The 27,641-nt window shown below is 37.5% G+C and overlaps 1 protein-coding gene across 1 annotated transcript; it reads left to right on the top strand.

Annotated features, from left to right (window-relative positions):
- On the top strand, positions 1-26,306 carry LOC112577188 (kinesin-like protein KIF15). The gene is made up of 35 exons (XM_025260190.1): positions 1-76; positions 1,076-1,109; positions 1,715-1,895; positions 2,653-2,729; positions 3,383-3,420; positions 3,820-3,920; positions 4,248-4,427; positions 5,227-5,328; positions 5,675-5,782; positions 6,233-6,358; positions 6,620-6,678; positions 6,884-6,947; positions 7,818-7,932; positions 9,113-9,252; positions 10,880-11,038; positions 11,377-11,587; positions 12,212-12,303; positions 12,876-13,055; positions 13,521-13,712; positions 14,182-14,289; positions 14,650-14,755; positions 14,929-15,059; positions 17,350-17,544; positions 17,745-17,825; positions 18,135-18,284; positions 19,035-19,250; positions 20,775-20,873; positions 20,980-21,027; positions 21,356-21,489; positions 22,079-22,169; positions 22,376-22,485; positions 22,980-23,030; positions 23,887-24,010; positions 24,534-24,665; positions 25,114-26,306. Exons 1-35 carry the CDS (start codon positions 70-72, stop codon positions 25,246-25,248), a joined length of 4,077 nt encoding a protein of 1,358 aa, XP_025115975.1. The 5' UTR covers positions 1-69; the 3' UTR covers positions 25,249-26,306.
- The last annotated feature ends 1,335 nt before the right edge of the window (positions 26,307-27,641 follow it).

Genomic DNA, 27,641 nt, shown 5'->3' with positions numbered 1-27,641 from the left:
AATATTACGTCATTTCCTGTAAAGTTTTGCGGAAAATTCAAACTGCTTACAGCCGCCATATGCGAGAGGATGAATGGTTAGTTGTCGATTATTTTTTTAAATGTTTTTTTGCCATAATAATTCTCGACAAATTTGACTGACCTTGAACCGAATCCCCATCTTTGATAATTTCCGAGGTTTCACACAACCTTGCTGTGACGCTTAGCACGAACTTGCATTACACATCCGTGGTGTTAGTCACTCGCTGCTGCTAATGCAGTAACAGTGCTGTTATTGTCACAATTACCCAGACTGGGCTACTATAGTAGCATTCATATGTAACTAGCATCATTATAACTAGCACCAGACTTACTGAAGTTCAAGTTTTTTAATCAAACATAATAGATCAATACCAGGTAAATTTTATGTTTCACCGAGTTGCTACAAAAACAACTCTTAGTAACATTTAAAGTGTATAGGTTCTTTTGAATGACCCTTGAAAATGATAAAACAGGCATGGTAAACTCAGATTAAACCGATTTGATGAAAAAAAAATCCCAACCCCAGTAATACTTAAAAAAATAGGCAGCAAAGCCAGTCCCTACATGTGATGCTAGTAATAGTACTCCCAGTACAGAGTATACTGCTTTAGACATTCAACACTGATCTTTGGAGCCTTAATAGAAGCCTTTTTAGCAAATTGTGTAGTTTCGTCAAGAATGAGTTGATGTACAGAATAATGCACTAATTTTAATAACACATTTTGCTGGATTTATTCTAGTATGAATGTTTAAAATAATAATGTCTTATATTTAGTACATGATTTAAAATGTACCATAAGGGATAAAATGGTCCTTATTACAGCATGAATGTTACATCATGTGCTCAGTAGTGTGTACCTGGTATTATAGTGTTAAGTAAATATAGGTCAGGATTTGGGTACTGGTATCTTATATTTGTTATTATTAATATTTTCATTGAGAACCTTGTTAAATGGTCAGCATTAGTATTCTAAGACAGTGTAATAGCAGCAAGGGTCTGCATTTTTTTAACTTTGAGAATTATTCACATTTCAATTATGATCTGCTCTTTCCAGACACCAAGAATTCCATGTCCATGAACTCTCTGAGGTAATGTATAATATTTACATTCTTTAGTTTGTACATGGACTTAACAATTTCAGTGATATTAACTTGAAAGCCAATATGAATGAATCTCTTTTACTTGTCAGCTACACATCTTTCCTTTCTTCCTCCTGCTTCCCTGTTCTCTCAGACTAACAGTTTCAGGGTTTTTTTTTCTCCTTTTATTTACTTTCTCGTTAGTACTGACACAAGAGTACACATGTCTCAAAGGTATGCCTACATATACATTGTGTTAAGGGCAAACAAACTGAGTGGGTTGTATATTTTTAATAACAATAATCAGCTTGTATAGCACAGGACTGCTCTGTTATAGGAAGATACTCGTGTACAATTTATACAAGTTGCTTTGATGAATAATTTAAAAATAACACATTTATCAAAATTTTAAGAATGGCAAATTATGTTAAATATATGCCTTGGATAAGGATGTTTGATTTATTGCTAAAATCGCCCATACACACTACAGGTTGGTAGGTCTGACAGTGTGTTTGCAAAAACTAAAGGTATTTTAAAGATGACATTTTTTAATGTTAATTTCACAATGTTTGAGAAAAGTTGATAATATGTAGCAAAGATGAAATTCCTTTCAGTGATGAAGACTCAATCAAAGTCTTTCTTCGAGTGCGTCCTCCTGATACCACCAATGCTGCCCTTCCTAAAAACACAAAGATTCTGGAAGTGGATACAGTTAGTAATGCTGTAACTCTGCCTGCCAAACCTGACCCTAAAATCTTCACCTTTGACTATGTGGCTGACGTTGACTGTGCACAGGTGATTATAATAAGCTAAGTTGGCTGATGTGTGACATTTTAGTGATGTGATCTTTTTGTTTTTTCATTGTGATATGTACTCAGTATTTTCCTGGAACTTTTGCTTATTAAAGCAAAGTAATGTCAGACCTCTTCACCAAAATTATCAGCAATCAGACTAACAGCAGAATCAGCACAACAGTATAGAAAAGAAGCTGTAATGGGGCTGAAATGAATTTTCCAGTTGGCTGTGTTACATCTCATCTCTCATGACATCTCACTACTTATGCTGATACGCTCACACTACATAAAAGTTTTAGATGCAGTTCAGAACATTAAAAACTTGTACATTTGCTGTACATATTCATGCAGTTTCATCTGCTTGGTACAGAACTAGTTTTTTAAGTCTATTTTTTAGATCTCTATTTCTTATAATGAGTGGTTTTAATAGCAGAGTAGCTTATTAAAAACCTCAGTTTGTTACAGCATGAATTTATATTCAAGGACTTCCAACACAAAGATTGACTGTGTTCATATGGAACGTAAATGTCATCTTTTTCCCCTTATGATTATGAATACGACTCATTCATTCTCAAGATTTGTGAAATGTTATAGTGAAAAAAAATAAATAGAACTAATTCAGTAAAAGTAGGAAGCTGTAAAGAAGGCATCTTAATAAATGTAGGGAAAAATTTTTTTGTTGATGTTTGATGTCACTTAAATAGAATATAGTTATATGGTAATGCATCATTTCGCTCATTTTCAAACTGAACGTGCAGGAGGCTGTGTTTTCAACTGTTGGGAAATCCCTTATTGAAAGCTGTGTTTCTGGCTACAATGCTACAATATTTGCATAGTGAGTATTTGTTAATAACATCATTGTCTACCTTTGTAACCTTTTTCATTTGTATCTCTGTTGTTTGCCTGTTTTTGAAAAAAAATTTCACTCACGATCTCTTCAATATGCTTCATTAGCTGGATTTAAAAAATAAAGTAAAGGTAGTCCCAAGACCTTGCAGTCACAGGGAAGTGAAGTGTTAGAGCGCTTCCTGATCTCAAGGGCTGGTGTTTTGAGAAGATGCTCATCTCTTTTTCCTTGTTGCCTTACCTTGTCCAACTGAAGGAGTCAGGTGCTCATTCCACAGCTGAATCGGTTGGGGGAAATAGTCTGCATCACAGGGTTATCAAAGCAGCTAGTGTGCATACTTTAAGGTTCAGATATTGTCGCTCAAACACTAGGCTAGCCTTGTAACTGGATTATCATTGTCTCAATTATATCTTGTTATAGCTACTTCTTTATTAACTATGCTATAGTTACCTTCCCCACTCCCCCCTCCTTTGTGCTATATTTCAGATGTAGCTGTGTATAGCTGTAGCTTAGAGGAGACACTTTTTTGATTAGACTTGCTTGTGGGCATCAGTGCTATTTTTGACATACATATATAGATAAGGAGTGTTGAGATAAAAGTTCCCAGTTTTGTGGATAAATAACCCTTAAAATATTTTCAGTGGACAGACAGGATCTGGCAAGACATTCACAATGCTTGGTAAGTTGCTGTTATATTAATTGGCTCTTTCCTGGCAGCAGTCAAGCCTCTCCAGACATTGGCACCATCCTTCTCTCACCCTCACTACCTCTTGCATCCAATGTTTATTTATCAGCTATTTTGTCCCACCAGAGTTAGGTGAGATTATATGTATACAAGGGCTGGGGGAGGGAGCTGGCTACCTGATGCTTAAACCATGTAGGTTATTTTACTCAGTTTTATGCAGCTGTGACATTAGAAAAAGATATGTTAATATGATAATCTTGCTGTGTTTTACCTGCCTACACCTTTGTGGGGAGTGCAACAGCATTTCAAAGATAAATGACATAGGGATAGGAACACAGAATCCAACTTCACCTAAAATATTGATATGTTTGTTTTGCTGGATTACTTCCTTAGGTCCCTATGGGGAATGTGACAGTTTCAAACATGAGTTGAGAGGGGTTATACCACGCAGTTTTGAGCACCTGTTCAACCTAATAAATCGGGAACAGGAGATGGTATGTAGACTGTTGTTGTTCATTGCCATCTTTATAAATAGATTAAGGCAAAAGTATTACATGGCTTTGAATTTGCATCCAACAAAAGTGATGGTCTTTAAGTGTCAGTCATAAAATGTTTTCAAGAAAGACAATGCTTGAAAGGAATGTTGCATACAGAATCTATATCTCAATGTTTCTCATAATTTGAGAACTTGTAAAATTTGTTTAAAAAACTGCAATAGGGTGAATTTATACTGTTTTTGCAGCAAATGCATGTTCATTTTTTATTGTTTACTATAAGATTTTTCTGAAGAAGAACCTTTTTTCATTTTATTTATATTTCAGCATGGAGGTCGCAAGCAGTTTCTTTGCAAATGTTCTTTCCTTGAGATTTACCAGGAACAGGTGTATGACCTGCTAGACCCAGCAGCTGCCAACTTGCAGCTGCGTGAAAATATCAAAAAAGGTGTCTTTGTCGAGGGTCTCATGGAGCAAGTTGTAACAACACCTAATGAAGCATATCAGGTATTGAAAAGGTGTCATTCCTTCAGTGAACTTAGACATTTATTAGCACTTAAACCTGCAAGTTTAAATGCTCAGATATTACAGATTCTGGCTTTTTTGAGAACATATAGGAGTATGGGTGCTGTGATTAGCTATTAGATTTTAGATAGTGGTGACCCACTGAACCAAGCTCCTCTTTAGGTTGAAATAATTATTGTGGTCTTGAAAAAAATGGCAGCATTCTTGCTAGATTCTAGCTGGTCACCGATACAGGAAAAAATGTGATATTTATGGACATAATGCATTATGGTGTGTCCAGAGTTTTGTTACATGTGAGATCCAGAAAATAAGTTGTAAGTCATCAGTCTTATGTGCAAGTTATCTTTCTTCAGTTTGGTCTGAAAGTTAACTTGCCACTTGAGACCAGTGACTTAAGTCTTATTTTCAAGACTGCACACCAGCAAATGCAATATTTGGAAGTAAAGATGAAAAACGGGCTTTAAGTCAAATCCTCATATACAGCCCAGCCCAGACTATCAATGAGCCTTTAAAGTTTCTGCTTGTTTGTGTAAACATCTTCACTGTTCATCATTGATGTAACTTCTACCACCAAGATAATAAGGTGGTCAGCATCTATGGCTCAAGATGAGTGACTGCTTTGTTAGAGAAAGGAATGGAATATAGGTACTACTAAGTGTCTGACTTAACTGTCTTTGTCCTGTGTCATTTTTAGTTCAAGACATATTGTCATTGTAATATGTTATCTTTAAATATTTGAATTATTTGTTTACTCAGTCCATTTTTCTTTATTTTAATCTAGGCTCTGTCCATTGGCTGGCTAAACAGACGAGTTGCTGCCACTTCCATGAATCGAGAGAGCTCAAGGTCTCATGCTGTGTTCATCATGTTTGTTGAGTCCATGGTAAATAACTCATTATGCTTGATGAACAGTGCTTAGCTGCCACTAAAAATTTCTGTCCTTGCTGTGTTTTGCATATAAGTATTGCTTTTTCTATCTAAGGGCTAGAAATTCATTGTCATGCAAGCCAACCTCCCAGGAATTTCCTGAGGGGTCCAAGTCATAAGTCTTTATCTTCCACATACACTCTCATCTGTTGTACCTCATCTGGCCAACAAATAGTAGCAGTCTTCGTCACCTGTGTTCTGTTTTGAGGCATTTCCATGACGAGGTAGTACCCATTTATTTAGTGACATTGGAATTACTGAGATAAATAGGAAACATGAAGTTTTTCTTATTGTAATGGCAGGAAGAAAAGGGTGGTGTGAAGAACGTAAGGCAGTCCCAGCTGAATCTGGTCGATCTGGCTGGCTCAGAACGGCAGAAAGATACTAACACAGTGGGCATCAGGCTCAAGGTAATGAAGAAATACATTTTTCACAAAAAAAGTTAATCCAAACAGCATGCTTTTTATTTTTTTGGAAGAATTTATTATTTAAAGTCTTTTTAAGTACTACAGGCACTTGTTCCCTCGTGTTAATGCCTATAACTAAATGTCTGTCACATCTGCTTCTATTTACTTGGAATTTTAGTTTACTAGTGTTATTTTCATAAGAACTGCTTAAAAGGGGTTTAATTAGTACCTTCAAGTGAACCTTAGAGTAGTAAACACTTGCAGCAGTTATTTTAATAATATCTGGTTCCTTTTGTTTGTTTTAGTGTCTTTGTTATCAATTATTGCTTGAATTGCATTTCTGTTGTAGTGAGTTTCTGTTAACAAATTTTTTATTACTCACTAAATTATAAAATTTCTGTTGAATTTTGTATGGTAAATATTTTATAAGTGCAACTGATTTTGACATGACAGGAGGCAGGGAAAATCAACAAATCTTTGTCCATACTGGGCAATGTCATCATGTCCTTGGTGGACATTGCACATGGGCGTACACGCCATGTTCCCTACAGGGATTCAAAATTGACATTTTTGTTGCGGGTAGGTACACAATCTACATTCTTTAATATTTATTTTTCTGAACTTATTAAATTACTGTACTCTCATTTATTCATGATTTGGGTGGCATCAGCACATAACAATGATTATAACAAAACTGTTTTGAGATTATATATTGAGATTATATATTGGAGTCAGCTTTGTTAACTCTGTAATAAATTTGTTGGCTATCTTTTATAAAGCTAAAGAGTAATACTTAAGGTGTGTTCTGTGTTTATGCCTTCTGGTTTTCCTTTTGATCAGGATTCCCTAGGTGGCAATGCCAAGACCAGTATTGTTGCTTGTGTTCACCCTGATGCCAAGTCAGTAAACTGCTTCCTTTTTTTTAACAATAATACAATTTTCATTTAAAAATTTATTTTTCATTCAAGGAATTTATTGGTGATAACATGATGGAAGTCTGGGCAGAGCCTTTTATGGTATTGTTTGACATGTGTATGTTTTATCTGATTTTGTTCTTTTAATTTGATTGTTATCTTGAGATTATTCCCTTAAAATATATTTCAGGTGCTTTGGAGAAACTCTTTCTACACTCAATTTTGCTAAAAGAGCCAAAATGATCAAAAACAAGGCAAGTGTTGGGTTTTAGACAGAGATGTATTCACACTGTTATATTTAAATATTTTGCTGTTGAAAGACTTACAATCCCAGTCCAGTCTGGTGGTTTACTATGTGTAAACAAAATATGGTCTGTTTTGCCTCTGAATCTGTGGATGGTTGATTGTTGGAGAGTGAGATATAAAAACGCCTACAGAGGAGGCCCTGAGAAATGCAATCAAAATATACCAAAGCTTGTCACCTACAGGAGAAGCAGAAAATTACTGCCATAAGACTACAGACCTTTTTCTTATGTAAATTCTTTCCCCTTGATTGTATCTAACCATTTAAGGGACTTCAGCAGTTTGATCCGATCAGAAATTCTCTTTCTATATTCTACAGAGGTGAATGCTTACCCATTCTATGAATTTATGCAGCTAATGGAGGGAAAACTCCAATGTGCCTGAAAGCGACATTTGATATCCAGTTTTATTTGATAAAATGTATAATTTATTGTGAATTGTTTGCTCGTAAAATCTGTCTAAATTAACATAAATTATGTTTTAGTTGTAGCTATTTGGAGGACTTTAAAATTTTCTATGCCTGCTGGTTTTTGGGTGGGTAGGAAAACAAGGATGACCTCTTGACTAGTACTTTGCTGACGGTTCTCTGCCACCCTTCTACACTGTACCCACATTCTGCTGGTTTCTCTTTCCTGTACAATCCATAATATTTCTCTATGTCGTACATTTACCCTCCCTCTACCCTAAATGCACAGTTTTCATGTTCAACTAAAATAACATTTTTATCTAACATCCACATTTAGAGTATGTTTCAGCATAAGAAATTAAGAGTTTTGTGTGTGGTATATCTACAAATAATAGGTGCTGCTTGATTTCTGTAGGCAGTCATCAACGAGGACACTCAAGGCAATGTGGCCCTTCTTCAACAGGAGATCCGAAGACTTCGTGATATGGTGCTGCAGCTACAGTCTGGGGGCATTTCTCTCAATCCATCTGGTAGGAGCTTTTTTACATCAGCACCATCTTCAGCCATTCCTTTTACTGATCTCTGCTGTAGGCACTGTGTTAATCCCATCACAATGAAGCAGCCGTTTTTATTGTTTACTTATATTCCTAGGGTTTGTAATTCTCTGGGGAGGGGAAGGGTCCTGTTTTTTTGGTTTTTTGTTGTTTTTTTTATTTTATTTTGGACAAAGAAAATAAATAGAAAGAGGTTTCTTGAGCATGATCTGTGGGTAGTTGAGAGTTCTACCCCCCACCAAGCAAGGGTGTTCACCCAAGGAGAGACCAGAAAGCTCAGGGAGGGTGGGAGAGAAGATGGGACGTCTTTTATTAGATAAAAGAAAAATCTTGGGCTACATTTGAGACAACCACCATGTCTCACAAGGAAGCAGATCGTAAAGTTAAAGGACTAAAGACCAGGAAATGAGAAAGCAATAATGAAGGTGCCTCATTGAAGGGGTTAATCAAATGCAATTCTAATATGTAATGTAATACAATTTAATGTTTTCGTAAAAGAAATCTCTACAATTCTACCAATGTAAAAACATTTTTAAAAAGTCATGAATACATCTAAGACTGAGATGGGTAATAAATTATCTGACCATCAGAGCTCAGTAAATATAAAAACATTTCAGCGCAAATTTCACAAATGGCTTGGCTAGTCAAAGAAGAGTGGATTGAGACTGAACCAAAAATTAGTAGGCTAGCAAGTTAAACCTGCTGGTGGTAATAAGGAAAGATTTTTTTCACTGAAAAGAAAAATCTGTACCTAATCTAATTTTTCAGTTTCTTCTCAATCCATTGTTGATTACCAATTTTTGCCAATAACATTTCCACCTTTTTGAAGCCTTTTACAAGCCTTTTTTCGTGTTAAACCCATGTATATGTGTACGTCTATGTGCGTGCATGCACATATGTTTCGGACATTTTATGGCAATAATGGATATCTGTGGATAAATGCAGGATTGAAGTTTTGTGCCTAAATCAGCAATTTAAAGCGTTGTTTGTAAATGAATGTACTATATAGAGAAACTATAGGATAAATACAACTGTAAATAAATAAAAAATCAGAATTGATCTATTTGCTTTGTCTTTGATGCTTTTTGGCTGCATTTTTTTTCTTGTTGCACTGCTCTCAACTTTTTTTTTCTCTTGTTTCCATTCACAATGGCAGAGCCCAATAGTCCTGAGGCATCAGCTGAGCTGTCAGTGGTAGGACCAAGCCAAACTGTTGCAGGGCCAGATGCTGCTGGGTGGAAGCAGAAGTTTGCTGAAGCAATGTTGTTCAGGGAGAAGTCTGAGCAAGAAAAAGAGGTGAGACAATATATTACTTTAAATTTTTGTCATCCTATTCAGATACAGCTGAAAACCACGTCAATCTCAGCAAGTTGCAAAAAAAAAACTTTTTGAGAGAAATAAGTTAAAAACATAGAGACTTATGCAAGTAACAGTTTTCATCATGTAATAAAGTTGATTTATAAAGAACTTTTGCCCACTGTCAAAGGCCGGCTTAAAGTGCTGTACAAAAACAAACAAAACACCCCTGGTTTCAAAAACAAAGAGTTGATTGTGAGCTCTGTTGGTATAGCTATTCATGTTGAAAATGCTGGACCTTTGTAGTAGATGGCACAGTCGTACATATAGATGTCAAGGGTAACATTTCTCTAAAGATGAAGGCACATCTTGGAAGTTTGCTGCAGGTGCACAGATGCTGCAGACACAAGGATTAAGAAACCTGTATATAGTCACAGAAACCTGCATGCTGTAGGCTTTAGAGGCATCCATAACAGTCATATGCAACATGACCTTAATGATTTTTGTCAATATTTTATGCTCACTTCCTTCCTGCCAACACCAGATTTTCCTATAAAGTTGACTGTTGCCAAGTGAAAATAAGTATAAGCAGGGTCTTGAATTTCAAATTCAGCCCCTTAAAAAGAAAGATAAGTTGAGAGTGCATTTTAGTTTTAGGGCAAGACAGTTGAGAACAGAACACAATCCTTGGACTGAAGAAGTGAACATCACTGCAGTCTAGAAGTACGCATGGAGCAAGTGCCGGATGACATGAAATATTTCTATCACTAAACGACATCGCTAAAACACATAGATCCAAAATCATATCCACAGTACATGTATCAAAGTACATGGTTTGTAAGTCAGAAAATGGAAAAAAGGATGTTCCACAATGCTGGGAACTTTAAAAGTGTCAGTGAAGGAGGCTAATCCTGTAAAGTCAAAAAACCAAAGCAAGATGGCAAAATGAAAAACAGGACACAGAAGCTGTTAGTAGATGAAGATATCTATTGGAAGAAATTGCAGCACAAGCATGGAAGAATAATCCTAAACAGGCAAATGGAGTAACAAACGTTGCAGATCAAAAGTAGACACCAAAAGTTGACAGATCAATGAACAAGACATAACAACAGAGCTGGTCCTCTTCAGGCAGCTAAGTGAAGGGAAACACTCTATCAATCATGTCAGATTTGATACTGAAAGGTGTGGGATTTGTGGGGATATGTTGAGCTAAATAATGTCTTTTGACATCTTTTTCTGTTCTTTGTTGAATTCATTCAAATCTCCATGCCTTAGAAACTTCTCTATGTTAAAATTAACTTCAGTTTACCAGCTATCTGTCAGTCTTGATCTCCTGCAGCTTGCATGTAGATCAAGAGATTCATGTTAAACACTGACAGCTTACGGATTCTGTATCATGTGCCCACAAGCTTAAAATACCCAATTAGATTTGAGCTTGGAAGGGTTTGTTTAAAAAAAGGGGGGGGGGCTGCTAGAGGCTTTGTGATCACACATATATATATATACCTGGTATCTTTTCTGTGGAACAGGTTTATTCATGTCTTAGGAGGGAACATGAAAAAAAAGTTTTTTGGTACAATATTGTTATGCTTTATATATTTAACCATTACATGTTTTCTTATGGAAGATTATTCAAACTTTGCTGAAAACCTTGGAGGAGGAAGGAAAGAAGAAAGACAAGATGTTGCAGTCTCTTCGTCTTATCATCCGTTTCCGAGAGAGCAAGATCTCAATGCTGGAAAAAAATGGTAGACGTCCTAGTGAGGAAATGTCTGCTGATCTTTGCGTAAGTCAACGTCCAAATTTCATTCTTTCATTTTGTGCATACCTAAAGAGAATTTTGTTTGCTTCTTGCATATTTTTACTTTTCTTTCTAAATTAGGAGCTTGATCTAATATTTTGAAAAGCAGATAATAACATAATTAGCAGTCATAAATGAGGTCTTAGTAGCTTTTGTTACAGAAAAATGATCATTTAAAAGTAACCAGAACAAAAAAATGATTTGTTTGTTTTTGTTTTTTTTTCCTCTCACTCATGAGTTGAACATTGGCTGTTTAAAAGCAGAACTTGTACACGCATTATGCTATTTGCACCTGGCATAACTTCTGTCGTCAAAATTCACAGGCAAGGTTGGAGGAGGACCTGGCATCCCTCAAGACCCAACTGGATCAGTTTCCACAGACATTACACATGCACAATGAACTACACAACCTGCGAGCACAGTTGTCCGATGCCCGTCTTCGTCTGGCCAGTACCACAAGTGGTCTTCTTGATTCTAATCGACTGGCCGTCCTGGAACAGGCACTGCATGAACTGCAGGCAGTGAGCAAACAAGGTTTGCTGTTTATTTTGAATGGAACATGTCCTTAGATATGTGCTTCTTAATTCACACTGGATCACTTGATACCATTGTGTGTCACCTTTTAATCATGAGCTAGTAGTAAGCTGCATAAATAGTGCATGTGTCAAACTGGCCCTTATTTTGTTAGAAATCAAACAAAAATTGCTAAAATAGGAATTCACTGTTTCAAACTCAAAGAATCTTGACGCCTGTGCAGGATTTTGAAGTACTGTCAACAAGAAGAGTTTATGAGGCTCAGTCTTCACTTTGTGTTTCACTTTTCATTTTCGACTGCAATGAATATTACTAAGAAGGACTACAGTGACTTTTCTTGAGGATACTGTGCTAGCATATTGAGCTCACCCACAGGGCTGTAACTTTGCTATGCCTATGTGGATTAGTGGATCCTTGTGCATAACTGCTACATGTATTGAATTATTTAGATAGCATGTTTCTTTGTTCACTGCTATTTAGTTCGTTAAGTTACCTACATTGTCTTACACTAGTTACAGCCGTAATTATGACTGAGCCTTCCTTCACCAAACCCCTCAACCACCCACTGCATCTGACACACGTTAGTCAGCACTACAAGCTTCCTTCACCAACCTCTGTGTGCAGAGAGTACTATGTGCAGTCCTTCTAGTGGCCATGGCAGCTCAGCTCTTAAATACAGAGAAACCATTGAGACACTGCAGCAGGAAAAGCAGAAGGTTTGTATTGAGAACAAGATTTGTCTTTTTCATTTGTCAACTTTTTAAAAATGCTTTATGAGATTCATCCTAATAGATCACCTTGTACAGTATATCTCACCTTCATCCTGCTCACTGAACTGGGGCCCTGGCTTCTTCCAGGGTATATAATGTCAAGCCAGTGCTTTGGACTGGACACAAGGCAGGGAATTGTGAGGTAGCTGCCTGTCTCACAGTTTTGCTTTCAGTCCATTGATATGGTGCCTGAAGGACAACGTAGAGTATGGGATGCAAGACAAGCAAAACATTGCTTTTGCACAATGCAGACAATTTGTTGAGAAGACATTCATATTCACACACACATTCTGTTTTAGGTGTTTATGCCTGAACATTTTTGGCATGTCTGTTGTGTACATTCAGGTGTGTACATCACAGCTACATATCTCCAAAGTTAACAGTTCCAAGGAAAGGTTGTTTATTTTTTTTTTTTTTGTTTTTAACAGATTGAAATGACATTTATTTCACAGCTGTTTGACAGCTAAAAATAGCTGTCCAAGTGACATTTATTTATAGCTCCATTATCTGTTTGACAGCTAACAGCAGCTGTCCAAGAAGAGAGACAGGCACATGAGATGAGAGAGGCCAGCATGCAGGCAGAACTGACAGCAGCAAAGAAGATGGTGGCTGAGCTAGAGCGTGTCCTGCAGGCTAATAATCTGAAACATCGCATCGAACGAGATGCTCTGACTGATCTGCACACCCAGACACTTAAGGTGTGTGGGTGAGGCTGTGTGTGTGCATGCTTGCATGTGTGTGTGTATATATATATTGCTTTGGCTGTGGAAGCTCTTCAAACAAAGAAAACACCTTCAGATGTAGTTTATATATGCACCTTATAATTAATGTGGGAAGAGACAGATGATGAAAACAATAGATTTATATGTATGGCAGATACTGGCAGATTGTGCCCATCTTAGCTCACAACATTTATACTTAATTTCATATTTCTATAATTGTAAAGGCTATCCTGGGTCATGGTATCACAGGTAAAATCAACAACTCTTTTTTAAGGGGCAGGCATATTTATGTTGTGCATCAGATTGTTTTACCTTAAAATTACTCATGTGATATTTATCATCTTAAGTTTTGATTATTATTTTTTAACACTAATCTGGAACTTGAGTTTATCAGTTGTGTCTTGTATTAGATGGCTCATGTGGTTGTTTGCCTTGTCACAGGTGATAACGACACCCAAGCGTGGCAGGCACAGCAGCTGTAGTCTAACACATGTGGAGAAAGATGAAGCAGGGGAGGCAGATATGACCATAGACATGGAGAAAGAAGTGGATGATATTTGCAGTGAAGCCCCACCTGCCACCATGATTGAAGGGGCATGCGAAGCCTTAACACAGGAGATTAAATTGTTGCAGGTGAAATATTCAAGCAAAACATGCTAAATCCTAATTGTGGGAATTGCATTTTCTGGGCAACATGAGTGGGTGAAAAAGGTCTGCAGAGTCATGTCCCTTTATGTCAGTGTGCCAGGTTAGACCCTTATTCCATTTTCCCAAAAATCAAATGAAAGCCTATCGTGTTAGGCGAAATGCATAATAATGCATATGTACATTCCGAATGGACTGTACAGTCTATCACAATGGATAGAGATGTTATTTTATATTAAATGCTGGGCAAAGTGATTTCTATTTCTATCATTGCAAGCACTTCAAACCAATTCCAATCCACTTTCATTCAAGAGATGAACAATGTCTGTTGATGAGGCAGACATAGATATCTATGCATAACATTGATTATTGATAAATGCTTGCAAACCTTTTTTTATATATATAAATAAAATGAAAATTCTCTCGGTCAGCTAACATAATCTGACAACTTTTTCAGGAAGCTAACAACTCACTAACAGAGCGTCTCAATGAATATGAAGCAGACCTTTTGCATATGCGGCAACATGTGGACCAGCTGGAATTGACAAACCAGAGCGTCACTGAGGTAGCCTGCTCATAAAGCCACTTTCATTTAGTCTCTCATCTTCAGTTCATTCCTGACCTTTTTACCCTCTTCATTTGACTTGTAAGCCAAAATTTACAGCCTTACAGCACTGTAGCTGAAAACATCAAGATTTTTCTGTAGCAAACCATTTCATGTGCAGAGACATGCACTTAGTATGTAAGCAGAATGAACTTGATATGAGATTGTTCTGTTCACACAATTCTTCTCAATTATTCTCAATGAATATAGAGTGGTGAAAAGAATGAAAAGTCTTTTATTTACTATTTTCCCACCACTTATTTTTTATTCATATGCTTGCAAATATTCATGACGTGCATGCTTGCCTTTGATGACTGACAGATACTGACCAAAGAACGTGTCAAGAATGCAGAAAAATGCCAGAAGCAGGAAGAGAGCTTGAAAGAACTGAGGTGTACCCTAGAATCACTTACAAGTAACCTGAACTGTAAGTTCACGTCATTTCTGGTCTGTCTTATTTGTAGCTGATGTGTCTGCCTGCTTTGCTTTTTATAAGCTGTATGCCAATGGGAATCTTGAAGAACACCATCAACCTTTGACTTACCAAAAATAGAGAAACAGAAACAGCAGTAAATGGAAGAGTAACATCATTGTGTGCAGACTCTCAAGAGGAAACACGTGACCTTAAGATCCTTCTGCAGTCATCAGACCGTCAGCTGAAAGAGGAACGTGATAAAGTCAAGTCTTCCACCTCCACCTGTGAGCAGCAAGTCAACATCCTTCAGACTCAGGTGGGCATGATACACCAGATATGATGAAATGAGCAAGTCCTACCAACACAAATAAGACATGAAATGGGCAGGTCCTACAAACGGTTGATTAGTGTGTTGTAGCAGGTGCTGTAGTTCATGTCTTTAGTGTATGATCATTGTAACAGGGGCTACAGCTGATGTATCTAGTGAATGATCATTGTAGCAGGTGCTGTAGTTGATGTCTCTAGTGTGCTGCAGTTTATGGCTAGGATATTATCATTATTTCTGGTAGATGCTACATCTTTTGCCTACATACATACATCCCTTGACTAGTATTAATTAAGAAATGGTCGTGCATGTCCGTTAGCATTGATTATCATGGTGAGAAGGACCCGTCCATTCCTTTAGGTTTGTAAGCCACTTCTTCCTCTGCCCACTTTCGTATGCACTTCCCTCCAAGGTACCCTGAAGTACGGCCTTAAAGACCAACACCAGCACTCAGCAAAAGTCACTGGAAATAGAGCATAAAGTATCAAAAACATATTCCAGTGGTATTTTATGATGAAAATGCAGGAAAAATATTGTATTTCTTAATCACACCTGGATTTGTCAAGAAAACAAGAAATGATGAAAGAGTAGTATTTCTAAAAATAGTGTCTGCGTAAGCTGAATTAAAAAAGGAAAGATGCAATCCTTGGTTATCTTTCTTAGTTAGATCCTAAAGATAATGGCTACAAACGCCAGTAGACAATCTTTGTCCAGAGATCTGTATAATTATGTAGATCTCTGCTTCAATCAAACATGCTGCGCAAACTTCATCCCCACATAGTACTCAAGAATTTGCTCTAAACATTTCAAAAGTGATTGTTATCCAGTCACTTATACAGTGCAAGCAGAGATCTTTTTCCTACATCTGTGCCAACCATACAAAAGCATGAGATGTTAAAACCATGATTGTTGGTAGAAAGCTTAAATAAAGATCAAGCATCAGCTATGCAACATCGACTCTTTATACACCGTTGTGGTCTACAAGTAACATCGTAACACAGTCACAAAATATCATGTTGTTTCCTTATCCAGCACAATGCTAAACAACATATAGTGTAGGGCACCATTGATGTGCAAGCTTCGAACGGCTAAAAAAGAATTGAGGGTGGCAAACATGAGAAGCTTAAATGAGAACACGTGCTAGTAAGTAAATAGTAAATTTTTCATGCCACTAATTGAGAAAGAAATAATTTTTTTAACATTGATAAATGTGTATAAAATTTTTATACTACTATTATATTTTTAGTGGTGAAAAGTTATTATCAGCAGTCAATTGGAAGTATAAAATAAAATTTCAATGCTGGAAATTAACCACCTAACGAACAAATGACATGATTTATTCTAGACAAAGGGACATTTAAAATGTGTTTATATTTTATTAACAATAACATGGAAAAATTAACTCGAATGCACTCAGTTAATAACGGACTGTAATAATACAGTGTAGACTGCAATGACCGTGATTGTTGCCCATGAAATTCTAATATGGAGAAGATTTACTTACCAGTCTGTCAAGTGAACTCCTTCGAACCTTTTAATTTTTTAAACTTTGTGGTGGAAGCTTCTAAATAAAGTTCAAATCTGTAGGGCTGTGTTTCACAATCAGTGGTTTCATTTTCTGGGCAAAACGTTGCTTCTAGAGTACGACAATCTTGGCGATGTTTTTCCATCTGACTAGAAGACATACCTAAATTTGCTAGACTTACTGTTACAAATACTACTTAGATGCAACGCAACTCTTCAGCGTAGGAGAGTAATTTTCTCCTTTCCTAGTGGCAGGTGAGAATGGCGATGTTTGAAGGCTTATATCTTAAAATTAGCCTAATTATGTACTCATATTTTGGGAATTATTATTTTAAAATGAATTTAACCCGATCATAAAGAACAAATGTTCCCTTTTAAGGCGTCACATGTCAGGTCACATGGCCAAACCAGACAGGCTTGCACCACTTTGTTATGAGAAGAGATTCCTGGTGTACTAAAAGGGTGGCAACTGTGCTTCGTGCAAAGTCACTGGTTTTGCTTTCCCTTTGTGACGCTCATAGCGTCTCCTTAGGTCTTGAATGCCAATGTTCTCTCTGTATCAGCAATAGAAGGGGACCTGCAAGGAACTTGTACAGTCTGTACTTGATAGCAGAGCTGATGGTGTTACTTTGCACATCCTCTCTAGTCTGGCCACTGCTGCTGTCACTCTTATGGGACAGCTTCTAGTTTATGTGTGATCCTTGTTGTAGCAGGTGCTAATAGTTTGTTCTAGTGTATGATCACTGTGTTGCGGCAGGTGCTGCAGCTACAATCGACGCTGGAGACAGTGAGCCTGCAGCTGGATAACGAGAGCAAAGAGAAGGCTGTGTTGCAGGAGACTGTGGAGTCTCTTCGCATGGAAATGGCATTTTTACAGGAGCAGAACGAGGCTTTAGAGTTAACCTTACAGAACGAAAGAGAGGCTCACAAAGCTATGGCCCATAGGCTGCAGGTAAGACATTTCAGAAGAATAACATCCAAGGACATATCATTCTTATGCTGCAGGAACAAAGACTTCAAAACTTTGAATACAGTGCATTGTATGAAGTATAGCTGGGTCAGATAAACTGCATATGAATCACAGATTGTTGATTCCAGACAACCTGCTTCTAATGACCCTAATATCCTTGTTCTGATTTTATATTTTCACAGGAAATGGAGCATCGAGTAACAATGGAACAAGCAGAACAGAAGCAGCTTAAAGAACAAAGCCAGGAATTTGGAAAACTTCAGGTCATATTTGTAGCTGATCAAATACAGATTCTTCAAAGCCCTATCTTAATAATAGTGATGACCATGATGATATGAATTGCTTGACAACAAATCAACAAACTTCTAAACAACTGAAAATAGAAGTTTTCATTTATTGTTAAATTATTATCATGTGGCAACAGTGTATTTTCATACAGAAGAAAGAGACACATACTATCTATATGGAGGCACATGCATTTTGATACATGCCTGTATGACAGATGACTGTCACTATGACTGCAGTCAAAGCGTGAGAGAAGGACCTGGTCTAAAGGCAAATTCTGTCTGCAGGAGGAACAGGTGGCCAAAGTTCACAGTCTCAATGACCGTCTGGAACAAGCGATTAAAGAGCGAGATGCCTTGGGGGCTGCTCTCAGAAGTGAGCTGGAGAAATCTCAGGCTACAATTGCTGAGTTGAAGAGAGACATTTCAGACAGCTGTGTAAGTAGAACCAGAGTTTTGATTCTAATAAAAACTTCCGAGGCTTTTTCTTATTTATTTCTTTATTATAGCTTCTCAAACTATGTTGATGAATCAGGATCACCTTCATCCAGTTATAACCATCTTCACCTAATTACCAGACATGATACATTATGACTCTCTACACCACATCACTGATTTGCTAAATTAAAATCACCCAACTGTTTACCAGACATGATACATTAGGGTCATTTATAGCTGGACGTGATACCTCCTCAGACTTACCTACACTCAAAATTCATCATCTGTAGTGAGTGGGGTACTGAATCAAAATGCAAGTTTTTTGGTTTTTTGGTGTTTTTTTTTTTTTCTTTCTTTCTTTTTGTGGCATTTGGGCCTTTTTCATCTCACAACATGTTTTCATCATCCACTGTCACTGTTGGTAGTTTTCAGCTAATTGTCCACACGATATACATTTGTAAATGACTAAATATTAAATTTAATTAACTCTTCAAACAGAAACTGAAATATTATTATGATAGACGATATGACCCTAATGTGAAATAATGGCAGTGATGAGAGCATTTGTTCAACAAAGAATTTTATAGCTTGACATGCATCAACTGCAGCGACACTTAATTGTGTTCTTAAAGCTTGACTGCAACATGAAATGAACTCAATCCACGGGGAACAAAAGCATTGCTCAGTAATTGTAGAAATCTGTAGCAGTAGGCTGGTCTGTAGCCATCTCATCGCCTTGGTTACTTTTAGGAGGCCCTGCATCAGCAGACTCTGCGCTCACAAGAACTCAGACGACAGATGGAAGCATTGCAGGAGGAGTGCAGCTCACAGCGTGAGAAGGCAGACAGTGCCAGCAAGGAGGTTGCAGCAAGTCAGTCATTATGCCAACAACTGCAACAACAGCTGCAACAGACCAAAGACACCATCAGCAGCAAAGAGGTGGACCTAAACAAAGCACTTTTCGATGTAAGGATCAAAGAATTAGCTTATGGATTAGTAGATAAATATTTTGCTATAAAAGTTATATTAGTGGTGTGAAGATTTAATGTCAATTTTTTTAATGTGGTAGAGAAACTTGAGCTTAGTCAATTCTGATGGACAAGCCAACTGTGTAGGTATGAAATTTTTATTTGAATATTTTGTGTAAAAGAAAGACCTAAAAATGGTGATCCAAAGAGACTGGCAAATACACATCACCATGAACTGTAGGATGTCAGGGTATTAAGCCCTAAGATGTGTTACTGTAGGTAGCGGCAGTCAAAATTTTATTTCTTGCATATTTCTTTGAAATGTATGTTTCTCCAGTGTGTAGGAAAATACAAGAAAAACAATCAAAAAAGGAAGGTTCTATCATTTCTAGAAACAGATACACTACTTCAAAGGTGCAAAGTTGTTTTCATCTCATTTTGAGAATTTTTTTCCCAGCTTTGCAAGCTTGCCATTTTTTTATAAGTGAAGGTAACAATGACTACCTAACATTTTGCAACTATTTCCTCCTAGTTCAGACAAAATCAACAGTTCAGATTTATTAACTATTATGATTCAAAATAAGCCAAAAAGAACGATTATGCCAATGTGTTTTTACTTCAAGAGCATATTGGAGGGCTTCAAAAACAAAGAGTAATGCACTATTGCATATCCAATTGATAAAATCTACAGGTAGCAAATACTTTGTATTTTGTACTCCATTTTTTTCTCTCTAGCCTCAAAGTTAATTCTTTAATTTTGTTAGATGGAAAAAGGGAAATTAATATATCACTGTTAGAAACCCCTGTATCTTTTAAACTACAACAGATACAGCTACAAATTCAGCAGGATTGTTCAGGGGTGTATAAACTATTTGTCATGTTGTATTTTTGGTGTGGCACAACTTCAATGGTGCTCGACTTTGAATGGCTGGCGAGATGTATTGTCACAGGTAATTGCAAAGTTCTAGGTATCAATTTGTTCACCGAAAAACGAACTTAACGAGGATACCAAATGTATGACTGTTATTTTTGAAAAGATATTTTTTTATGGACACGTCAAAAGTTGAATATATTTTTCAAGCGCGAATTTTTCTCCCATCCCCTAAAACAAAGATTGTAAAAATATACTCAAAAATAGCATGCTCTTTCCACCATCTATTGGTTGTTTTTCAATTCCTGATTGTAGAATTTTCTTGTGATACTGTTTTCACTTTGTCAAAAATGGCCACCATGGGAAAGGAAGTGAGTGTCAAGGTAATTGTTTGTTTGTCTTCAGCACACATAAGAATAAGTAAGACCCAAAAATAAAATATAAAATACAACAAAAGAAAGTCCGATGTTTAATTTCATGTATTTTTCTCCAAAAAGTAGTTTGAAAACACTGTATTTTGAGCTCCTTTACGCATTTTTGTGTCTTCCACTAAGCAACTTTCTCTACCTAGTTATTGTAGCACATAGTGATGCTCTGACATGTTCTTTGTGTCCAAGAAGATGGTCATTATCAGACCTGTTACTGTCACAGATGGAGATGCTTAGAGAGGACTTCGCTTACTGTACAGAACAGTTTCAGAAAACTATGCAAGAAGCAGAGACCCTTCAGCAAGCTCTCGAAACTAGCCAGGTACTGTTATGTTCTTCCTAACCGTCTTGATGTATTAATGTTCTAATTGTTATGGTACTGTTATCAGATCTAAAATTGAAATATTTGGCAATGTTTTTGTTTGTAGAAAGAAAAAGATGAACTGAAGGAGCAAGTCTGCAAGCTGCAGGATGAAGTAAGTAAAGGCCATCAGCTTCAGTCCTTATGGATACAATAAATAAAAACCTCTCTGATCGCAGTAGAACATTAGACATCAGATAATAACTTTTCTGATCATCGCAGCACATTAATCATTAGGTCAGCAACTACAGCTGTCTGGGAGTTATTGCCGCTAGATTAAAATCTTAAACAGTACTTTATGTTCTCATAGAGAAGATTAAAACAGTGAACTTGCTAACAGTTCAGGGTTAGTTTTGCTGTCATGTTTTCAGTATTTCAATGATTGTAAAATAAGGTCTCTTGATATGGTTAATGACATAATGAAAGACTACTGCATTTCACAGCTGACTGATCGTGATTTTCAGTTGGAGCAGATCCATCAAAGTCTGGAGACTTTGAAAAATTCTCAGCATCACAGTGCTGAGCTGACTAGCCTTCCTGTCAAAGAACCCGCTGAGAAAAGAGCAGAACTGACCTTATATCCTTAACATCGAGAAATCTTTGAATTATCACTGGTTACTTTACCCCAAGATTACTTTGCTCCAACTTCATAACTGCAGCCCCAAGGGTGTGGTACATGTTTAAATTACTTGTCCTGAACTCTAGAGTATCCACCAGTAGTTTTTTACAGCAGACGCTTTGTTTTCCTTGTTTAGGTCCATCCCATCAGCAGCTATTTTTACATTTTTAAGAATAGGATAGGGCTCTACCATAAATTCTAAGTTTTGGGTTTTGATTTGTTGATGGCCTTTTGGGCCACAACACTCCTTTTTGGCTTTTTATTGATTAAGTTTTGTGGTTATATCACTTGGGAGATTTTCCCCTGAACATTTTAAGATGTCGCAGTGATATAGCCTTAGTTGCTGGTTTGGTGTAAAACAAGCAAGCAACCAACCAACAGCAGCCCCAGTGGTAAAGCAATATCCACAATGATGTCATCATGTTGTCCCAGAGCAATGACACTCTAGCCTCATAAATCTGGCTCCCTGGGGAAGCCACTGAGAGTAGAATGTTGTCACTAGGGTTGTTGTTGACTATCTGTGTAGCATTATCCTTGACATTCACAAGGTGAAGGAGCAGAACACGCAGCTGTGTACCATGCTAGAAGAGTTGGAGAAGAGTCGACGTGAAAGGCTGGAAGAGAACCAAGCCTTAAAGGTATTGATAAACTCTTTTTGATGGCAACTTACAAGTGAAATCTGATTGACATGGATTGCTGCAGCATTTCATCTCTGAACACATCCTCTTTTCTTTGTTCTTACATTGTGTATATCATTAGGTAATTAACCAATTCTCTTTCTCTTATTTTTACAACTGCAGGTGACTATATTTTTACTCTGTATTTGTGTGTGCATGCACATCAGGATCACACTGCCAGCCTTGAGGCAAAGATACAAGAGCTGGAAGCAAAGACAAAGCAGATGACTACAGTACAGCTATGCCAGTTGCCTATGGAACAGATGTACATTGATACGTGAGTGAAAATATTCCTTTGTTGATGTTGTGTAACACACTGGAGGATATTTGGAAATCATCCATCTTCCTAGACTTGCACATATCTTTATCTCTTCTGCTTGTCTTGTTTGTTTTTTTTTTTAATTATTATTATTATTCCCAACAATCTACATCAGATTGTGGATTATATATCTTGTACTTTCACGTTTTGGTTTGCTGTATGGACAGTCCAGTAACACTATGCTTAGCACCTTGTCACCAAATACAGTGAGGATCGGCTGCCCAAGGTTTAGATCTCATCTCGAGCACGCTGTTCTTTCTCTGCATGTGGCGTCTTTACAGGCTGGCTGCGTGGTAAAGGATTATCTGCTGGTCTAGCGTCAAACACCAATTTCCCCTTACCCTTGGTTTGCTTTATAGTCATTGCTGTATGTCAGAAATCCTAATGCATGGTGGGCGATACTTTGACTTCTCTCTTACTGATGGTCTTTTCCTGTGTTTGTTTGTTTCCAGGATAAGCAATATAACAAAGGAGAAAGAGAGGCTGCAAGAGGAGCAAACAAGGTTGGTAACAAGCAGGCTGGCTTTGTGTTGCTTTGTTGATCTTGACAGGTACATGGTAGGTGACATCATTAGGGGCCATATGTATGAAGTTATTATCCTGAGTAAAGTCAAGGGTAAGCATCCTGTATCCTTGTTCAGACATTACTGTTTGCTACTTTACCACAGGGCATCTTTGCCACTGCTTTATAACTATGAACCAGGGGTAGGTCAACATCCACAAAGTGTGGCCACTGCTTTATAACTGAGATCAGAGATTGCTTCCCTTTGTTTATTATATGTAATAAATTTTAATTAATGATTCAGTATTCATAAAACAGTATATATGACATTTCTGAAACCATGATAAAATTACTGGAGTCAAGTTACTGAAAGTGAAATTCTCAGTTTATAAAGCAGATTCTATCAACCATTTTGCAAGGGTATTTCTAAACACTATATCCTGCCACTGAATGAAGCACGTTACATCACCAGCCTGCCCAAAGTTGTCCCATTCTTCATGCAGTATGTCTTCATATTCCAGTCTCATAAAAAAAGATTTATGCAGTGTGTAGTAGCATTTTTTTCTTTGCAGATGCATGAAGTAGCTTGCAAAAGATTATTTTGCAGTGTACAAATGCTTTAGTGTACATGTGCACTGCTTTACCTCTAGTCATAACTGAACGAACATTTACTGGTTATCTACCCACCTTTGAGGTTTTACATCTAAAGGAACCCACAATGACCCTGGTCCCTGCCTTACCTCGTTTATGTGCACAGGGGAGTGTGTATAGGGTACCAGTGCATGACAGTGGACTTGATAAATGATAGTCTGGGGCTGTATGAAGATAGGTAATGGCAGGGTTACATCTGTGAACAGGCTGAAGCACTTGTCAGAGAGCTGCCAGGTCAGGCTGGAGAAAGTGACAGATGAGCACAAGTTGTTGCAAGAAGAAATCAAGAGACTGTGGCCACTGGAGGAGGACAACAGGACCCTAGGGGAGGTAAGCCTTGTGCTCATCACCTGGATTTGCCATTCACAAGATCATGTTACTAAACTTCCCGTTTTTATCACTGGACTTGGCCACACTCACTAGATCACTTAAGTCCTTGTTGATGATAGGTAGTCTCTCTTTACAAAGACCTGTAGACCCAAAGATCTCTGTACCTGACCATTACAGTGACGTACACCTGGCTTGACAGAGACCTGTCACTACAAAGAGTTGCTTATGGCCATTACAAAGACCTGAGTACTCAACCATAACGAAGACCAGATTATTACAAAGATTTATGAACCAGGCTGTTACAAAGATTTGTGTAGCCCTTGGCGGCAAAACTACTCTAGCTTTTTTTTCCTCTTCAATGTTACTGAATAAATGCATAATGCTTAACAGTAGGACTTCCTGATTATTTTAGCCAATAACACTTGCAGTTAACAATTTGTGGTCATTGTTGCCATAGACTTCCACACTGACATTCTTAAAATGATAGTTTTACCATTCATCTCTTGGTTTTCATTGTCTTCAGAAAGTGGCCCACTTGGAGAACAAGGTCGCTGACCTTCAGGAGAAGAATGCCATCTTGGCAGGACATGCCAATCACCAGCAAAAGCTTAGCTACGTACAGCAAATGCAACGAGAGTATAACCAACTGAAAAGTGTTGGTTGCCTTTCTGTTTACATTTTCAAGCATATGTTTTAGGCCTTTTATACTTTAAGGGAAACTTAAATATTTGTCACTGGTTTGTAGACCTCAGCTTGCAAACTGGGTGATGAATACTTCTCAGCCATATTCATCAGTTAAGAATTCTAGAATTCAAGAAATCTAGTATGACTTTGCATTGTAAAAGTCCATTCTTTGACTGGTCACTTAAACCAGGCTCCTCATTCACTACCATTAGCTCTATTGCTTGAGATTGTGCTTCATTAGGTTCCTTGCCTTGATATAGTTTCTGGTATGCATAAACTTCGTTAGGTTTTGACTGGGGGAGATACCAAACATACATTGTATTGCTTTCATTATATTCCTTATTATCTGTAAAATTTGGTCCTTGATTTTTGCATTTGCCTTGCTCAGTCTTATGGTCTGATTTTTTTCCCCACTTCAGATGTATGACGATGCATTACGAAAACTTCAGCAAGCAGAGACACGCCCTTTCACATTGCCCATGAAGGACAGAACCAATCTTCTCAACAGCCCAGCTGCCAGAGACAGTCCTGACAAAGTTCTTCACATGCCATAAACTCATTACAATTCTTAACTGCATATCATCACTACATTTGCATTATTGACCAATCACATCACAAATCTTGTGCTGTGTTGCGCAAGACTGATCAAACTACATCTCATTTCCATCATTTGTCGATCATACTTTGTTGCAGTATTACACAATGTTCCAGCCATTATAAATTTTGTTCTGTCACTTTGTATGATGGCTTTTTTTTATCTTGTTCGTAACATTCAAACTGTCTAGGTGGCAATGTTTCCAGTCAAATGTTAAACACATGGCAGGGTAGGAATGCAGTTTACAGACCAGTGTGAAACCTATGGCATGTATAGGTTACTGTATACAAGTAGACAAGGCCCCATTTGATGATGGCTTGAAACAAAGGTGTGTACAGAGATGCCATGGAATGGTTGTCTGTATCATAAAGATTCAAACCTAGAATGTTACTCAGTAGTTCTTAGCGAAGTTGAAGGAAAACATTTACCTTACTCTTGATGTTTGAAATGGATTTTAAGTCATTTGAGAAGCACTTGACATGGCATAATCGAAAATATTTTTGTCAGACCACTGGCAATCATACATGCAACACCCAAGTAATTAAGCAAGCACTGTAATGGTAAAAGAAAATGCTACGGAGTGGACACAGGTAATCTTGAAGTTAAATATGGAAGCAATGCATTTCAAGAAATGCACAAGAAAATATAATGTAACAAAATATGTGGAAATATTGTTTAGTTATGTACATATGTATATAATGATTCAGCACTGTAATTTGTGAGAAAGTTCAGATTGTATCAGCAAAATTATATGAGTCGGAGTGAGCACTAAAAATGGAATTGTCTGTGTATTTGTCATTTACTCCAGTATAAAATTCCATTTACCAATTTTTATGTTTCAATAGAAGACCTGCATGCTGTTGGTGCAATATCCCTTTCCAGATGACCTCCCATACATATCTCACATCTAGAAACTGGGGACAGAACAAAATTGTACAAAGAATGTGACTTTTTACTAAAGTTTTGTTTAGCCTGGAACAATGCTAGGTTACCTAATAAATTTTTCACACCTGGAAATCCATTAACCTGTGGAACTGATGTGAAAGTTGGTGGTGCAGTGACTAAAGTGTCTTGTCAGGAGAGTGAGAATTGGCTGTCTTGACTCCACATACCTCTCTCTGACACCTGTTTACATGACTGTTGGTGGTTTTCTCTAGCTACTTCACTTTCCTTCACTGCACACATGCATATGTGCAAGAAAAAGAGAGACTTAACAAGTGAATGATGGTGAATTTTCAAGACATTTGATGCCTACTGATATATGTGCTCAATCAACTTCATGTAAGCCTGCCTTTGGTGGGTTAATGCACTCTATAAACATTATTATTGTGATAATAAAGTGGAAAGATTTATAACTGTTCTATGCTAGTTTATTCCTTGAGGAGCACAGTGCTGCACTGTTCTATATAGATGATAACATTTGTCAGCAAGTTCTAACCTTGGTCATATGCATGTCTCGTATGCATGGGTTACAGGTTTAGTACCTGCTTACCTACACGTTCACCTTGGCTAAACTTGGAACTCTTGAGATGAAATTGGCAGTCATCGGCAAAGCGTCCACAGACCACTACATTCCTTGGTTCCCGGAGGAGCCTTCATTCCTGTAGGACATGCTCTGTCATTTGCTCTGTATGGGAGCACATTCAGCACACCACCAGATGTAGCTTCCTGTTCAGGTAGAGCTTTAGTCTTTTTTTTTTCCCTGTCTTGAGTTAGGAAATTACCACCTGGTCTAACTGGACAGATGATGGCCGCTGTTTAGCAGCTGGGGTGGTCTGTGCAGAATCTTGATCTGTTATGCTGACCTTGTTTACAAACCTCAAGTTTCAGCTTAGGTAGCTGGTTATTGCTGGTAGTTTGTAACACATTACCATTTGAGTCAGCATACATTCCACTGGACTGATCAGACTTGAGCTCTGCAATGACAGCCTGTTGGTATGGCTAGTCTTCCTGTTTCCGTTCCTGACCTGTGTATGTGAAAACCTATATCTAGCTTCTTGAGGGTACTTTTCTTCTAGCATGGTAAGCACCAGGATATCGCTCACCTACATGACTGCCTTGCCATCTCTACTTCCTGCTCTCTGCTCTTTGTCTGTTATGAGATTTCTTTAGTAGAAGCAGTTCAATCACTTAAACTTATCACTCATGCGGAATTCTCCATCAATCTCTGATTTCAAATCATCACTCACTCAAACTGCACTTGTCTTCATTAAATCCCAGCTGTGCGCACCGATCCTCTGGTTAGGCACCTTATAAATGTACATTGTTATTGCATGTAAACACATACGATCATGTTCTGCGAGTATTTGCTCACAGCCTGACAGCAGCAATAATAACTACTAATCATAAAAG

The sequence above is a fragment of the Pomacea canaliculata genome, linkage group LG12 (genome assembly GCF_003073045.1).
Source record: "Pomacea canaliculata isolate SZHN2017 linkage group LG12, ASM307304v1, whole genome shotgun sequence".
In the NCBI taxonomy this organism is placed as follows: Eukaryota; Metazoa; Mollusca; class Gastropoda; order Architaenioglossa; family Ampullariidae; genus Pomacea; species Pomacea canaliculata.
This window is presented reverse-complemented; position numbering and strand designations above follow the sequence as displayed.

Excerpts from the sequence above, each read along its gene's own strand:
- LOC112577188 (XM_025260190.1), top strand. Across the intron at positions 12,304-12,875 it reads TGCAGCAGGAAAAGCAGAAG|CTAACAGCAGCTGTCCAAGA; the intron begins GTTTGTATTGAG and ends TCTGTTTGACAG. Across the intron at positions 15,060-17,349 it reads TCAACATCCTTCAGACTCAG|GTGCTGCAGCTACAATCGAC; the intron begins GTGGGCATGATA and ends GTGTTGCGGCAG.